The sequence below is a fragment of the Centrocercus urophasianus genome, unplaced genomic scaffold, assembly GCF_019232065.1.
Source record: "Centrocercus urophasianus isolate 14NV4802_14NV808 unplaced genomic scaffold, USGS_Curo_1.0 seq_12, whole genome shotgun sequence".
Classification (NCBI taxonomy): Eukaryota; Metazoa; Chordata; class Aves; order Galliformes; family Phasianidae; genus Centrocercus; species Centrocercus urophasianus.
In genome coordinates this window covers 31964818-31982306 of record NW_024884364.1, presented here as the reverse complement: position 1 = coordinate 31982306, position 17489 = coordinate 31964818, and the positions used below count along the sequence as shown (strand labels likewise).

The following is a 17489-nucleotide window of genomic DNA, read 5'->3' as shown; positions in this document are numbered from 1 at the left end:
AAAAAGAAACATGAAACCATTTCTTTCCTAGCTAATCTATTTTTGCATTGGTCCTGCTGTAGGTGCCGGGGTTCCTCAGTTCCAGCCAATTGCACTGAACGGTCGTATCCAGCTTCTCACAAATGGTTCCTTGCTGATTAAACATGTGCTAGAAGAAGACAGTGGATACTACCTCTGCAAGGTCAGCAATGATGTGGGAGCAGACGTCAGCAAGTCCATGTACCTCACTGTTAAAAGTAAGAACTAAAACACTTCTCTGTGATCCAGATATTACCATAAGTGACAAGGGCTTGCATATTGCATCCTTAGGTTAGATGAGGGAAGTTGTTTTTGTTGTTTCTAATTTCTCACTGTTATTCATCTGCATGTGCTAGCACGTGGAAGATCAGTATGGTTAAGAAGACATATTACATACTAAAAGGACAAACGGAGATTTAAAGGCATGAAGGGTTAACATGGTTTTTAACCTTTCAGCTTGCCTGGGCTGCATTGAGCAAACAGGAATTGCAATGGGCCAGATATAAAATGTGTATTAAACCTATTGTAAATAAGCAACAAAACTTATTTTTTAATATATATTTTTATTAGAACATAAAAACAGAGCAACAAAAACATAAAACTAGTGGGATGTTTAAATTTAAATATATATATATATTTTTATCAAAATGGAAAAAATGGCTGCATCTTTTTCACTGTTCACAGGACTGATTTTTTCTATGATCAATCAAAATGCATGACGTTATTTGCCATGACTTGAGCTTACCATAATTTTAGTTTCATTTCAAATGCTGTTATGTCTGAAATATAGCGCAGATGAAGTAACTTTCATCTTGACGGCACACGTTTAACTCATTCAAATGAGCAGACAAATCCACCAAAAATACTAAATCTGTGAGCCATTTTTAATCTTCATGTTCTGGCACAAATTTTCCTTTTGATTCCATAAAGGACTTGATTTTACTTCGCAAAGCCTTTTTAGCATTTTACTCTAGCTTTGCCATCTTCCTTCAGAAAAGTAAACCACCTCATAATCAGCACCCATACCTTTTTTTTTTACCAACCATTACCGGGGCACCATCAATAGCTACATCAGATAAATTGACAAAAGTTAAAGAAAATTGCTTAAATGTATTGTTTTAGTGCTTCATACATATCAAGAGATTTAGTTGTGTCTTTCAGTAGCACCAAAGAAACCATTTCTTCAGTGATATTGTATTCTTTATTAGTACCTCTAACAAAAATGGCAAGTTGAGCCGTATCCGTAGCATCAGTTTTTTCATCTATTGCCAAAGCATAATATTTGAGATTAGCAACTTTACTCTCCAAAATTTTGTTGATAGATTTTCCTTTTTCTTCAGTTCACCTGCCTATAGAATAGTGAGACAAACTGATTTTAGAAAATTCTGTTTTCTTATTAGGACACATTATATCTGTTGTGCTTTCAATACACTGCCTAACAAACTCACCATCACCATTTTGATTTTTTTGCACTCAATATTTCTGCCACGTAACTAGCTTTTATAACAGAGTCCATTTGAGTTTTAACTTTTTTAAAAAAATATTTTGTTGAGGTTACAGACTCCTTTCAGTTCAGCTATTTTGTCTTTATGAAGTCATTGATATGAATCAAATTTGGCAGCGTGTTTCTGAATACAGTGTCTTTTCAAATTGTAATATTTGATTTCCTTGCAAATTAACCACAGTGCCGTGTTATTTATCAGTACTGCACTGTGCCCTCTCCATGTCCCAGGGATAAGCTGGGCTGCCTGATGGGGCAAAGCTGCTGCCATGATGATGCAGCAGCGGGGGGTGTGGACCGCATTACCAGCTGAGCTGAGTGCAGGTGGTCTGGAGGCCATGGGTTGGTTGGGCATGCCTGGGTTCACATCTCATTTCAAAAATTTATATCCTGTTTATTAGATGCAGTTGAATAATGAAGGAGAAGTAAAAAAAAAATTGATCAAAGGACAAAAAAACAAAACAAAACAAAACAAAAAAACCTGAGAAACAGAAGAAATGCCGACAGCAACTCTTAAGAACCTTGTAAATAATAATAATAATAAAAAAAAAGAGATTTAAAAAAAATCAATTCTCAAGATACAACACATAAATACAATTGGTACAGTTGGTACAGTTGCAGTAGATACCACAGTACAAGATATTATATATAATTTAACAGTACTCATTTTGACTCAATCATAAAAGTACTCAAGCATAAAAGACAAAAGAATCTAGTTTTTAGGTTCATGTTAGTTGTAAAACTCCAAGTGTGAACATGGCTTAGAATATAGAGGAAAGATTATGAGAAAAGAAAAGAAAATATAATTTCTTACTGAAGAGAAAAAGAACCCATTGGCACTCCAGTGCACCAGGTTCTTAGGTGACCTTTTTGAAAAGTGTTGAAGAAAACCCCCACGCCATTCACATTCATGCTTACAGGATACTTGAAGATTGACTGATTTCCTTGCAGTTCTGAGATGATAACTGGCTTGACAAAATTATTGCCCTTAGAAGTAATAATAAAGATATATTTCTGAAAGTAAAGAAAAGCCAACTTTTTCTCCATTGGAGAGCTATCTGTAAGACCACAAATGTTTAGAGGTGTTTATTTGTAATAGTGTCAGAGAATGATAGCTGAAGAAAGGAAGAGTATCAATCCTACTATATTTGCAGACCCCAGTACCTCCACTCTCATTTATCAAACTGGCTGTGTTTTCTCAAGAAAAAAAACCCACGATATTCCATGATATTCCGAATCTCTCAAGCAAGTACTTTAATTGCATATTTCTTCGGTGGGTCCATTGAAGTTCCAGTTTCTGTGGCTTCCATAACTGGGCATTTCTGGGCCAATCTTCAGCTGTGGTAGTGATGCACTGCTGTAATATGCTATAGAAAAACAGCTTTCCTCTGGTTGGCAGCTATGCACACTGCCTGTCTGATCACTGCATGCAGTTTCATGTGTGATAAAAGAGCATCTCTTATCAAATAAGAGCAGGAGCTTCCCTGGAGAGTCAGTTGCTGTTTGAATCTAATGAAAAGCCCTCTGGCTCTGAGATAGCAGGCAATCACGTGTCTGTACACCCTCACACATCTACTAACACACGTACTGTTCCCAGCATGGCTATTAGAGCAGATGCTGTTAGTGTGTTGGTGCTGGCATAGAAGAAGCACAGCTCTAACTGTAATTAAACACACATTAAGAGCAAGCTGTGTTAGGAAGCGACTTCAGTGGAAATATGCCATGATGGACTTCAGGTATACGTGGACCCCCATTCCTGGTGATGTGATTATGGCGCAATCCTTGCAGCAAATCATATAAAGAAACTCCAAAGCGGGGTGGGGGGGAGCTATGCCTGCTTTTATTTTTGTATCTTTGTATCTTTTTTTTTTTTTTTTTCCTTGATTATTCTGCCTTCCTTTCTCCCTTCCACAAAAGCTGGTATCTGGACCCAGAAAGGTTAGAGCTTCCTCCATGAAATTCATAGTGTTCTTAATTAATTGATCCTGCATTATGTGCTACCTTGCTCCATAAGGTCACCCTAAATATTACCTTCACTCAGAGGCAGAAGGTGGTCAGACCTGTCACAGGTAGTTGTTTCTGGATAAAAAAGTTGGTAAGAAGCAACTTTCCAAAATGTAAACGAAGATTAACAATAGTATATCTTGCTGTGGCTTCCTTCTGATAAAATGTCTTTCAACCCTCCTTCAGTCTGTATGTGGGTTGTCCATGTGAGGCAGCTCCAGTCATCTGAGAAAAAAGTAATGGACTTAGCACTAGTTGTGGAACTGAACTGCCTCTCAGAGAGAAAGACCTGACAGCAATCCTCTTGCAACTACTTTTCTTTTGAACTGCTCCCTGTACAACTGATACCTTGTGTATACATATGCTAACCATGGATAGCATCCCTGAGAACTTCCTCTTTCTGAACTTAAAATCAAAACCCTATTTTACTCTTTCCCTCCACATTCACCCACTCTGGATAAACTAGTACCTTCTGCAATTCCTATGACAAATCTTCTCTTAATGAGACTAGGTGCTTTACTCTTCCAGCACTTTCTGTGTCACCTATATGTAAACAGAAAACTATTGACATTTAATGTCAAAAGAGGGTAGATGAATTTTTGTTTTGGCAGTTCAGGGGTGGTCAGAATCAACAGTGACATAAATATACTTCCATGACTTGATACCTCTAAAATTGACAAATTTCTATTTGGTATAAAAACAGATTAAGCTTATTTAAATCAACTTAGCTTGCTTAGCAAGGCTCCTGAAGCTATGAATGAAATGTTAACAGTTCCAGATACACACTTATTTAGTACCTCAGTGTTTGCTGTGTGACACCTTCACCTTGAGAAGTAGGTCCAACTTATTGTCTGAGGGGAGTTCGTATGAGGAGGGAGTACAAAGAAAAGAGACGAGAGGGAAAAAAAAAAAAGCCTTAAGAAATAGTAAAAGAGATGTAAAAAGAAAGAGCTGCCAGAGTCACTGCACGATCAGGAACCACAGGGCTGGAATGGCAACTGTGAGAACAGAGAATCTTCACTTAGCAGTTATTATCTTCCCCCCTTCTTTTTAAGGAATAAGCATAAAAATCATAATCAGACACTTTTTATTTTCTTCTGAATCAAAGATAAGCAGTTCTGAATAGTTATTCACTAAGACATACAGTATTAGAAAATTATGAGAGAGATCTGGAATAAGTAAACTCATGCTGTCTTGAGAAACTATTCCTGGAGCCTGGGACAAGACTTCTAAAGAAGTCTTTCTATACAAGATAATGAACCGTTAACATGAAGGGGAGAGCTAAAATTATTTAAAGGTTGCTTAGGAGTCACAAGGAAAGAGATGTCTGCTTAAAATGGACTGCCTGCCTGCCTTCATCTCAATAAATTTCTTAATTCCACTTTAGAAGCTATATATAATCTGATAGAAAAGCACTGTGGGGGAAAAAAAAACACCCTACTGGAAAGCAAGCTGTTAGTAAGGTATGTATATTTCTAACATATGTTTCTATGCAAATAATCCTGTTGGAGGTGTTCATCTTAATCCTGCCTCTTCCTAAATCCATCGTTTATTTCAATGTCATTATGGAGACTGAAGTTTTCATTTGATCACTAAAACATCTCCAGCAAATCTCATCTGCAAATAAGTAGGAATTGTTTCATTCACTTTCCTCTCAAGTATGCTTCTTAACTATTTGTATTATGTGTTTAATACATTAACCTAAAGCTGTACACTTCAGTTAGACCCACACTTCCCCCCCGGCAGGAATACATTAATCCCTGCTAATACTTCAATGCTAAGTACCACCATTTAAACATTAATAAAAAAAACCAACAAAAAACAAACAACAGAATCAAACACTTTTTAATAAAATACTTTATACTTGACAGAAAAATGTTGTTTGGGAAAGGCTACCTGATGATGTCCTGTGTCTTGGATACGGCAGTTCACCACAGAGGCTCTACTGCCTCTACCTTCCTTGATGCCTCTTCTCTATGGAGACCATTTCAGGTCTCAAGGAAGGAACTTTCCCTCCACCTTCACAAAAGTCATGAAAGAAAGAAACTGTGATTGCATAACTAACTTCAGCTTCAAAAGAAATAAAAAATAATAGTAGTTATAAACACAAACAAACCTAAGATATGTTTGTGAAAGGAGATTCTGAATCTAGTGAAGCTTTTTCACTGTACTGCTGACATGCTGCAGCATTTGGCTATTAAAATGTATAGAAATTTTCACCTGGCTGCCTCCATGAACTTGATCAGAGCAGGATAAATGTGCACTTCCCATGTGACCAGTCAAATGAGATTGCTTTGCAGCAGTATCTGCAGTACAGTCAGCATGCTGTGACTGGAGAATTCACTGTGCTTTGCTCACTAGGGTTCTTCTAGATACTCATCTTACTCTTCAGGAATATAATTTTTTTTTCTAGAATGTAGTGATATTGAGACCTGTCCAACCACTGTTTTTCTTTATGGAAGAAAATAATAGCATTTACATAGAGATTATAGTCTTTTGTCTATGTTGAATTTCTCATAAAAAATTCATATGCTTCACGAGAGTCTACTAAGGGTGGCATTGCCTGGTGTGCATTTCCAAAGTAAAATTATGTTGTAAACAGTGGTAAAAATCATCATCCCCAACACTTTCAAAAATATCTTAAGAGGAACAGCAATTATACTATGTCAAATTCACCTAAATCTAGCTATTCTGATATTTTACAATCTCTACTCCATTTTTCACTGTCTGATGGCTTTTTTTTGTGGCAAGGCAAAACGAAGTCCTCTAGTCTGATAGCGTACTCTATTACTTTTTTTCTCCTAGCACTGTCATCTTTGAGCACAAGGCTTTGCTATTCATTTGCTTCTTCAAAACTATTTTGCAGCTATCTCAGGTAGAATGTATTTTTGCCCAATGTACAAATTTGGCCTGAAATGGTAAAAATCTCTAGCTGGATTATTTGCATATCTCATCAGGGATAAAGGAATTGAAAACCAAAAACAAATGTAGTGAACTGGAGGTGCCTTTGTAGCCCCAAGAGTCCTTTCTCGTGATCTGGCCAGCAAGCTACCATTACTTATCTTTGCCTTTCCCCTTATCTCAGATAGCAGTGATGTGAACAAACTACACTACAGCTCAGTTCTAATTTTCAAGTCAGTGGTGATGGATTATAATACTTTCTCTGTTTTAATTACTTATTTATTTTCATTAAATGCACAGTCTAAAAGGAAGCTGTAAGAAAGCTTCGGTAAATCTTTGAAACATGAAAATTCTCTCTAGACACAAATACTTTCTCTTGCTATTAAAACAGCCCATTCTTTTCCTAATGAGGTCCTCCCACTAGCAGAAATGCACGAGCTCTGAATGCTGTTTTCTGCCTCTTCAGACCATTGGCACAGCTTTGATTTAAGGACTTGCACTTTAATCACCCATCATGTGTCATTACCCCGACAGGCGGCAGCAGCCGCAAGATACAAGCTCCAATAAATTGCACTGAAAATCGCTGAAGCGATCCTTTGTTGATTTTCCTTTACAGCTATTCAATGGTAGATCAGCTGTCATAACAACACAGTGCCTGTGGCAACAGGGTGAAATTAAACGTGAAGTATGTTCAAGGTAGCTGGTAGAAAGCTGGAATATCCCTTTTCTTCTGTAAATTCAAATGCTTTCTACTTCTTTCCCTAATGCCAAGCCTGTGGCAATTGGCCAAAATGAATGCTTTTTCTGGTAAGATAATTGTCAGATGCGCTGCAGTACAAATACTCAAGTGCTTTTGTATGCTGATCTTTGCAATGCTGTTATTTTAGAACAGGAAAGAGGCAAGGACTTCTCGCTTTAAAAATAAATAAATAAATCATAAAATTGTGTCTAATTGGATTCAAGGAGAAAACAAACAAACAAACAAGCAGGCCTTTTTTAATTTCTAGGAGACAGGCTGCGCAGCAGTGTTTCTAGCAGGTAGGTGACACATGAATTTCTGCCCAGATATCTAGCTAGCTGGAAAGCACACATAGGTCCTATTATATCTTTTGCATTTGTATCGAGTGTCTTTTTCATTGTTTTTTTGTTTGGTTTTTTTTTTTTGGGGGGGGGGTGTTTTTTTTTTTTCAGGATAGTTGTCCTTCAGTTTTATATTGCCCAAATTTCAGCATTCAGAATGAAGTCTGTGTGGGAGTTATTTTCAAAAAAATTATTTCTATTAAAAATTTCATATTTCATTTTTCTATTTTTGTTTTTCATTCTCTTAAAAAAATAACCCTGAAATAGCAATCTGTGCAAATGCGTGTCTTAATGCAAATAGTGTTAAGACAATGTTCTGACAGGTTATTTCTTTTTTGCCTTCAGTCTGTGTGATAGAGGAAGAATGACTAAACAGTAACCATGCCCTTAAATCAGTAGTGATGTTTACTGGTCTATATGGAGTCAAACGGATTTCAAATGCAGCACATACATCTGTGCACAGCCTCTTTTTTCTTGAATATTTACCATTTAATGCTTAAGGTGAATATAGCTCCCTGGATTTCCATGCTTCTGTCTTATTGAACCAAGTGATTTTCCTGAGAAATGCTTTAAAATATTGATGCTTCTGTGAAAACAGAAATTTCAACTTGGGGATGGGGGAGCTTTATGTGTGTGCTGGGTTTAATGTTGACTTCTAGTGAAGGAAGTGCATGCAGGATATATTGTCAGTTATTTTTATATTTGCAATGTCATTAGGAGTTTGGCCTATTTCACTGACAAAGGTTAGATAAATCTAAATAAGGAGAGCACTGTAAGGCAATAGTGGGATGTAAATTAATTTTGTGGGTATGTACTGTACACATGACTATTTCCACTTCAAGAGCTGGCTTTTATAAACTGTTCCTTATCCCTTTCCCTTCCCCTTCACTTACCCGTCTCTACTTCTATCCTGTCATTTCTTTCTCTGTGTATAGTCATGCTAATCTTAAGATACATTTCCTTTATGGTTGTAGCCAGGTTCCAGCAGGACAAAAACTCAGGCTCAAAAAGAATATTCTCATGTCTCATGTCATTTTCTCTTCCCTTTCCTTTCTTCTGTCTATTCTCATCTAAACATTTTCTTCTCTTGTAGCAGAGCAGCTGTCTTTTCACAAATACTACCTGCAGAATGATTTTGGTTGTGTTCTTCTTCAAAGTTCATCTGATGGAAAGGAAGCCAAAGTTCTACCCATTACGAGAAAAGAATGAAAATGGAATGGTGTCTGACTCAATATATTTAAGTATCATGTCCTTACAGCCTTTAAACAGGCAACCTGTAAAGGATGCTGTGACTCTTTTCCTCTTTTTCCCTTGACCTATTCCAACCTGGCTGTTGTTTACCACACTTTGCCAAAGGAACAGCTACTTGTTAAGGGCTGTGCATCCCAACTAGCTAACCCACACCTAGAAAATGTTCAGACTTCATCAAGGCATAGCAAGAGCGTAGCAGCAAGTTGCATGCCAGATTTTGCTGGGTTTTTTGTTGTGGTGGTGGTGGTTTATGTTGTTTTTATTTAAAGGAGACTGTTCTTTTTTCTCAGACCATTTGGATTGCTTGATAGTTTTAGACACCACTTGTGTACCTATCCTTCCAGACCTTGCCCTACCTTACTACCTTACTACACATTCACTTATTCATCTATCCATTTCAGAGCTTCGCATTATTAATCCTATGTGAGTTGAGGATTTGAACAACAAAGAGCATGGACAATGTCTTAAATCATATTTCTTCTCATATATCGTTTGTTCTTCTGCACTTTGAATGAGATAACCACAATCTTTCTCAGCATAAAATCTATGTTTCAAAAGATTATTCAATGTTTTTGATTACTGCATGCTGCTGTGTGAGTCACATCATAACTCTTATAATTTGTTTGGGACTTATGGCTATTGAAACATTCTATTCCCCGAAAAAGAATGGTGGTTTGCTCCTTTATTAGTATGTGTGCTAAAGAATCTATCTTCCATGGTTGAATGTTTCTCCATAGTTTTAATTTGAGGTAAAAATTTACTTTTGCATAAAACTAGGAAAGGAAGAACAGTTGAATTACAACAACAAAAAATTACAAAAGATTAATAACATGTAAGCTGTAAACTGCATGTGAATATCAAGTGACAGAGACATCAAATCAATTAATACATTTCCCTTTACGATTCCACTATAGGCAATCTCATACATCTTCTTCCACTAGTGAAATTCTAAACTTTTCTTAAAAGAAGAAATTTTATCTCCAAATTAAAGGAAAATGTCATTTTATATAGTAATTTCTTTTCACTTGAAAAACAGTTTTTTTCCCACTCTTCAAATAGACTTGTATGTTTGCTTTGTTCAGAGTTCTCTGTGGAAATCCTACCATAGCACGCAGTACAAATACATACAGATTCTATGATAATCAAATAAAAACAAAAATTTACATCTGTGAGGCATACAAAAGGCACAGAAAATACAAGGTAGGAAGACGAGCTGTCTTAAAAGCAGAAGGTGTTATATGCAAAGGAATTTAAGGCATTGTTTCCTAGACCCATTCCTGCTGTGCATGTCAGGTACAATCAGAATGAAGGATTTGTAAATGCAGATTTTCTTTCAATAGTCCCAATGTATTTTCCTTGCATGAAACAGGTTTCCTTCACTCTGAATTTTGTTCCCAGCCATTAAGATTCAACCTCTGCATCAGCATGCATGCTTGCCTCTACATTTTTTCAGATATTTGTTTGGTATGTGATACTTGAACATATCTTAGTCTGTTGTTTTATAGTCTTTGGGGATGAAAAAAAAGAATTGTGGAGAACTGAAAGAGCGTGGCTCCATTCTCAGATAAATCTTATTAGAATTCAGCAGGGTTAAGGAATTAATCGATTAGGTCCGTCAAACCAGGAGCTAATGAATGAATGAGCTTTTACTGTTGTCCTAATTATTTATGATTAATCCAACAAAATCTATATTTTTTTATCTGTTTCCGTCAGGCCACAGAATAATGAGTCTTCTGTTCACTTTTCTTTTTCTTCTCCATATTGAGTTATAATATTTGATCATGTGGGAATTGTGTTGTGCAGGCACTATATACATCTTGATGAAATTCATTTTGCCTTCTCTAGCATAATTTATTCAATGCTTAATTTCCATCTGGCAATCTCATAGTAGACATTGGAAAAGCTATTTTACATAACTCTGTGGATCTAGCTGAACATATGACCAGGGAAAAAAGAAAAATGGTTCTTCGATGAAAAAATAAAATAATTTATTTTTTTCGATGAAAAAAAAATAAAAAATATATAGCTTTTAATTGCTGCAGTAGTATTTTCCACTACAGTTGCTATCTTGTGAAATACACAAGACTCCTGCTGACTTTGCAAAACAGTAAGTAGTGGTATCCACAAAGTATTAAGATATTTATCAAAGATGCGCTCTGTACACCCTTAGCAGAGCGCTGAAATAAAACAGTTTGTGCAGGTACCAGAAGGTCCAAGTAGAATTGCCAAGGTGAAATTGTTTTAGCTGTGGTGGCTGTAAGGCTTTATCATGACATACTGCTCATGCAAAGACACATGTTCTCAGGCAGTCCAGCAGTGTGCATGGACATGTGGGCACTTGCATAATTATGTTGAGTTTCAACCCCCAAATAAAGAAAACAGAAAGTAACAGAAATATCTAGACACAATCAGATGGTGTAGGGATTTCCTGAATGTACTTACATTGTTAATCCAGTTTGATGTGAATGTCCTTAAATTGTTAATCCCATCATTTCTCAGCTTTCAGAGAGATACCTAAAATGACTGATTTTTGACTGATTTGATTTCAAACCATTACAACAAAATAAAATTATGCATCTACAATTTTAGCAGAAAAAAAGTAAAGAGCTATGACGGAAATATTGCCTTTGTCAAACAGAATAATTATTCTTGTCTGTGGTGTTGCTGTTGATTTTTTGATGTTAAATTTATTCCCTAATACACATTCACCTAAAAATGCACTGTTATTATTATGTTGCTACAGCCACTAATTCGTTCTTAGAGTAGACCCCTGATTTATAAAAATGGTGCGTATACAATGATTTTTCGTATCATCAGTGACATGCTGAAGAATACTTAGAAAAGCAGATTGATATTTAGCAATTTAAGCGTATGTTGCTATGAATTGCTTCTAGGTTTGCTTTCTGTTGGTGTTTAAAGCTTAACTTAAACTTTTCAGGACATCAGTGTATGTATCATATGTCATACTTGCAAGGAATGTATAATCAAGCTCCAGAAATTGTTGTTATCTTTGGAAGTGAATATGTCTGTTGACAACAGTAGTCTGGCTTTCAGTCAGCACCGCAAGTTCTCTTAGTTGCAGCTTCCCATTCTGACATTTTGCCAGATCACCTAGAATACTTTCCCAAGTATTTGACCTAGCAAAAAGTTAGGTTTCTACTAACTGATGTGTCATGTTGAGCTACAAGTACCTTACAAACTATTGTGTTCTTCTCTTACTTTCATCTCTTTGCTCACTAAGGACAAAGATTTTCAAAAGATAAAATGTGTTTTCTGAAAATGCACTGATAGTGACCATGAAGTGGGAAAGAGACTCCATTCTCAAAAAGAATTTTCCTGAAAAAAAAAGGAATACCGCAGCAGAGCTCTTATGTAAATACATTTTGGTGTGTGTGTTCAGACCAGTAGAAAGAATATCTATGATGAGATGGTTATTTTTACTTTTTTTTTTTTCTTTCTTTTAATTACTACTTGTTGATTTTGGTAATTGCACACATGTACTTAGGCTTCTTTTTCTGTGGTCTTATCTTAAAACTGGCTTTTTCAATGAGCGCCCATTACTATAAGTGCTCTGCAAGAAAGCAATGCTCTGCTATTTTTGTCTGACTTTGTAATGCAGTGTAACTGTTGCATTTATCACTGGTACAAGCTGGCTCTTTGCCACGCACTTAGAGCCATAAACCCATACTTTCAGCAAGGAAAATCTGCTGCTATGAGATTTTGAGTGGTGACTTGCCAAGCTGAAATAAGGAAAACCAGACTTTTGTAAGTGGTTGCATATTGATGTTGAAAATGAAATTAACGTTTGCTAAATGCCCATCTTTAAGATTTAAATAATACTTAGATGAAGTTCCTTGCTTTTAAGGAAAGTGGGTATGTACTTACATGCTGAGGAAAACCATTACAGGACTGCACAATGATCCAGGATGCCCTTAGGATTTTTCACTGGCACCACGAAGCGTTTCTGTATGTGTTTCCAGATATATTTCAAGGAATTTGCTAGTGGATAGGCTAATGTGATTAAGGAGTCCTGGTGTTTGTTTGCTTATGATATCCCTTTTCTTTCTGCATTGATTTCGTTTAGGCATTCCAAAACAAAGAACTCACTGTGTAGAGGTGCTATTGCTCTTTTTGGTCTTGGAGCCTTTAAGGTGGATCCGGAGACCTTCCAAAGCAATGTAGAAGGTATTCAAACAACTAATGAAAGAGTATACCTGGCGAGGAGTATGTTCAATAGTACCCACTATATAGCTTCCCTAGGATGACTAGGGCTCCTTCTTCTGCTGCAGCCTACTTTTAAACACTGCTTACTAGTTGTGTCATCTGTTGAGGTACAGGTAGCAGAATAAATCTCTCAAAGGAGGGGCTCAAATAAGACGTAAAATGAGCTACAGTGACCTAGTGGCTTGGCCTGTACTGAGCTGTGGTACCTATCCATATCTCCCTAGCATAGAAGAGATGCAAAGTAATTATTCAATAATTAAAGTGGCTGAATTTCTTCTGTTTGCTGCGGAGTAACCATATGAACCTGGGAAGTTACCGCAACTTTGCTAATAAACAGTAAATTCTTCAGATGCTGCAGATGTGTATCTATGTGCCTGTATATGCATATAGCAATACATATGCATGCTGGCTTCTGCAGTTCTCCTTAATCTGCAGTTCTCCTGAAGTTTATTAGCTCTTTCCATATTCAAGACTATTTCTGCTTTTCCTAAATGTTGTAGTATGTTCTATTAGTAACATAACTTAGCTGTAGTGTGTCTCACATGAATACTTTTTCTGAAGTAAAAGTGACATTTTGCAGCTTAGTTACAATTATTTCCAAAGAGAGGGGACTCATGAATGGACAGATGAAACCTGAAGCAATAGCTTGAAAAAAATTATGCTCCAGCTTCTGTATATGAATGAGCATGCTGTTTGTGTGAAGTATAGGAGCTTGAAGACAACAGAGATTTAACCCAGAGCCATCCAGGGATACTTTTGGATAGCACACACAAGTCAGAATGCTTTTAGAGGTTACATTACGTAGCTTGCTGAGGGCAAGCCTTTCTATCCTGACTTGCAAGTATGTTAACCCTTTTCTCATGAAGGTACAATGTAAGCTAACCCAGTGAATTTCATGTCTATGCTGAAATGAAGTGAGAAGACCTACATTGGAATGGTTATGCATTTCAGCTTTCTTCCTTTTACTTTGCATCAGAATAAATTATTCTCATGCTTTCATGCCCAGAAAAAAAAAAGAATGTCATCATACTATGTGAAATGTTATAAAACATCTAAATTTCTCATGTCAGGTGGGATCTGTGTACTTTCTCCCATAGACTTAGTGGAGCCCATTAGATACCTAAGCAGAACTGTGAGACAGTGCTGAAATGATGACACAGGGGAACAGAGGGGAGAATATAGAACATGTATCCATTTAATATTCATTCAACAAGGCAGTAAGTGAGGAGCTTTCAGACCTTTTATGCAAATTATTTAATGGGTTTTATGTGTTGCTTTCTGCATCAAGAGAGGAATAGAGTGTGAAGAACTGTCCCTGAAGAATGGCAATGAGCAAGTCAAAAGCTCATGACTGAGACTGAGGCAACAAAGGGAGCCTCTTGCTTGGTGTGTACTACAGACCACCAAATCAAGTAGATCCTGTTGATGAAGCCTTCTTCTTCCAGCTACAGGAGGCATCACAATCGCAGGATCTCATCCCACAGGAGGATTTCAAGTCCCCTGACATCTTCTGGAAAAGTATCACAGTGAGATGTAGGCAACACAGGAGACTCTTGGAATGTACCAAGGATAATTTGTCAATGCAAGCAATAGACAACCCCACCAGGGGGGATGCAGTACTGGACCTGTTGCTCACCAACATGAGTGAACTGATTGGTGACAACAGGATGGAAGCTGCCTGGGATGTAGTGTTCATGCTATGGCGGAGTTTATGGTCCTGAGAGATATGGGACAGGCAAAGGGTTAAATCAGGATGCTAAATTTTAGGAAAGCTCCTCAAGGAATTAGTCAACAAAATCCCCTGGGAATCTGTCCTCAAGGGCAAGAGAACAGAGCAGAGCTGGCAGATCTTTAGGGAAGCTTTCCTTAGGGCTAAAGAGCTCTCCATCCCCAGCTATAAGAAGTCTGGAAAGAAAGGCAAGAGACTAGCATGGCTGAACCGGGACCTGCTGATCAAACTGAAGAGCAAGAAGGAAAAATGCATAGGCAGTGAAAACAGGGATAGGTACTCTGGAAGGAGTATAGAGTTCTGGCAGGCTGTGTAGTGATAGGGACAGGAAATCCAGGGCTCAGCTGAAAGTAGGCTTGGCAAAGGATGAAAAGAAAAATAAGAAAGGCATTCTACAGTTATGTAAACCAGAAAAGGAAAATATAGCCCAGAAAGCCAACCGTATCTTGAGCTGCATCAAAGAAGCGTAGCCAGCAGGGTGAGGGACGTGATGCTGCCCCTTTGCTCTGCATTGGTGAGACCTCAGCTGGAGCACTGTGTCCAGATGGGGAGTCCTCAGTACAGAAGAGATGTGGACCTGCTGGAGCATGTCCAGAGGGCCACAAAAATGATCCAAGGGATGGAACACCTCTCCTATGAGATCAGGCTGAGAGAGCTGGGGCTGTTCAGCATGGAGAAGAGAAGGCTCTGGGGAGAGCTTAGTCTTTCACTATTTAAAGGGGTCTATAAGAAGGAAGTGGATAGGCATTAACAGAGTTTGTTATGACAGGACAAGAGGAAATGGTTTTAAGCTAAAAGAGGGGAGTTTTAGGTTGGCTATAAGGAAAAAATCTTTTACAGTGAGGGTGGTGGGTTGCTGGCACAGGTTGCCCAGAGATATGATGGATGTCCCATCCCTGGAGACATTTAAGGTCAGGCTGGGCAGGGCTCTGAGCAAGCTGATCTAGCTGAATCTCCTTGTTAATTCATTGCAAAGGAATTGGACTAGATGGCCATTAAGGAGTCCTTCCAACTCTAACAATTCTCTGATTCTGTTCTATGAAACAGATAGACAGAAACAACTAAGGCAGTGGTATCTCTTGAAAAACAGTTTTGCTGATTTGGTTTGCAGGAATATATCCAACCATTCCTGTTCTGGAGTGTTTCATGCACCATTGAATTCAGTTCAAAACTTGTCCTTTGGAGGTTATGAGGCCCCCAAAAGCAGTAGCTCTGGCTGTAGTTCCCCATTTCCCTCCTCTCCTATCCCATCCCTGTGGATGACATGACTGATTGATTTACTTAAGGATGATTTCAAGGAGCATCTTTTGAACAGAAATGGAGGCAGGGACAGTAGGATAAACATGGAGTCAGATTTTCCTTTCATAGCTGTGCTTAACTATGTGGTGTGCTTAACTGCTATTTTCATCTGCTTGTAGAATACAGCATGATCCAGCCTTCATCAGCTTTAGCTTCTGCAAACATATTTTTTTTTCAAATATCTTCACAAGATTCTGGTCTCATTCCAGTCTCTTTAGACAAATCATAGGCAGTTTTCCTGAGGACAGTGACTGTGGCAGGTTGGCAATTTTGTTCACTCTCAGCTTTTCTTGTGTGTCTATTCCTAAATGCATATATCTGTCTGAAAATATTCTGTATGCCAAAGATAGCTTTCTGGAAATTCAAATAAAGCAAAATAGTCTGTTTGCTAGCCTGAAGGGAGGGAAGTGAAACATTGGGCTTGAAAACAAAATTGAGGGTATAAATATATCTGTTCTTTCAGTAAGCTGTAAGTGTTGAAAAGGATAATTGAATTGTAGTGAAAGTACAACATGCAGTATACTAAAATCATAATATGACTAACATCAGGATACTGGTCATATATGTTGGCAAAAATATGCCAACAAATATGTCAAAAAATAGGTTGTATTTTACCTCATCAAGAGGATGCTCATTATAATAGTAAGAAATAGAAAGAATTAAGGTTTTGTAAGAAACCATCATGTTCCTGAGACCACATTTAAGACAATTTTCTTCTCTGCAGCATGCAGACATGGATGTAAGAAGTCTATTTTTCTGTCTTATGGTTTAGGGCAGAAAGACCCTATGCAGTGGGTCTGCTATCTACATGTCTTCGGCTTCATTAAGTCATCTATGTATACTGATGAAATATAATTATTTTCTGGATAACATTGATAGGAGATAGGTTGACAAAGGGTTTTTGAGCACTGCTAGGTTCCTGTTTCTCTCATTGATCTCTACAAGAACAATTATTATAATGATTCTAATCCAAGCTGCTATAATATAACAGGAATAAATGCTTCTTGGTTAATATGCCTCAATTAATGGGTCACCCAGTGTAGCTGCAGCAGGTTGTAAGTAAGTAGCTTTCAGGATGTGAGCCCAAATAATTATAGGTTTTCTTTCCCTTTTTAGATGAAATGGATTCATAAGCCTTATTCAAATGAATCGCTCTCGTAGTCATTAATTATAGTATACACATGTTAATGACATCATTATCAGAAGATAACATAATGTCCCATGGACCACGTGTCATGGTTGTCTCCTGTGCAAACAATTGTGCTTGATAACACAGCCTGTCACAAAACGTCAAAAGAAACCACATGGTGTCTTGAAATAATTGTGAAATTATCATGTATCACAGCTATGTATGTCATAAACAATACCATCATGACTAAATTTTTCATTAGAGTCTTGAGTACGGGATACTGAAGGGAAAAAAACAATTAACATTTTGAACATCTGAAATGCAGCGCATAATGCAGCAGTGAATTGTTTAAA

The 17489-nt window shown here is 37.4% G+C and overlaps 1 protein-coding gene across 4 annotated transcripts in view; it reads left to right on the top strand.

The window, feature by feature from the left end:
- The window catches only part of DSCAM (DS cell adhesion molecule), a 381453-nt gene that overhangs the window by 243832 nt on the left and 120132 nt on the right, over nt 1-17489 (top strand). For all 4 annotated transcript variants that reach the window (XM_042810976.1, XM_042810977.1, XM_042810979.1 and 1 more), the window contains exon 10: nt 63-236. In XM_042810976.1, coding sequence (XP_042666910.1) covers nt 63-236 — 174 coding nt within the window. The remainder of the gene's footprint in view (nt 1-62; nt 237-17489) is intronic.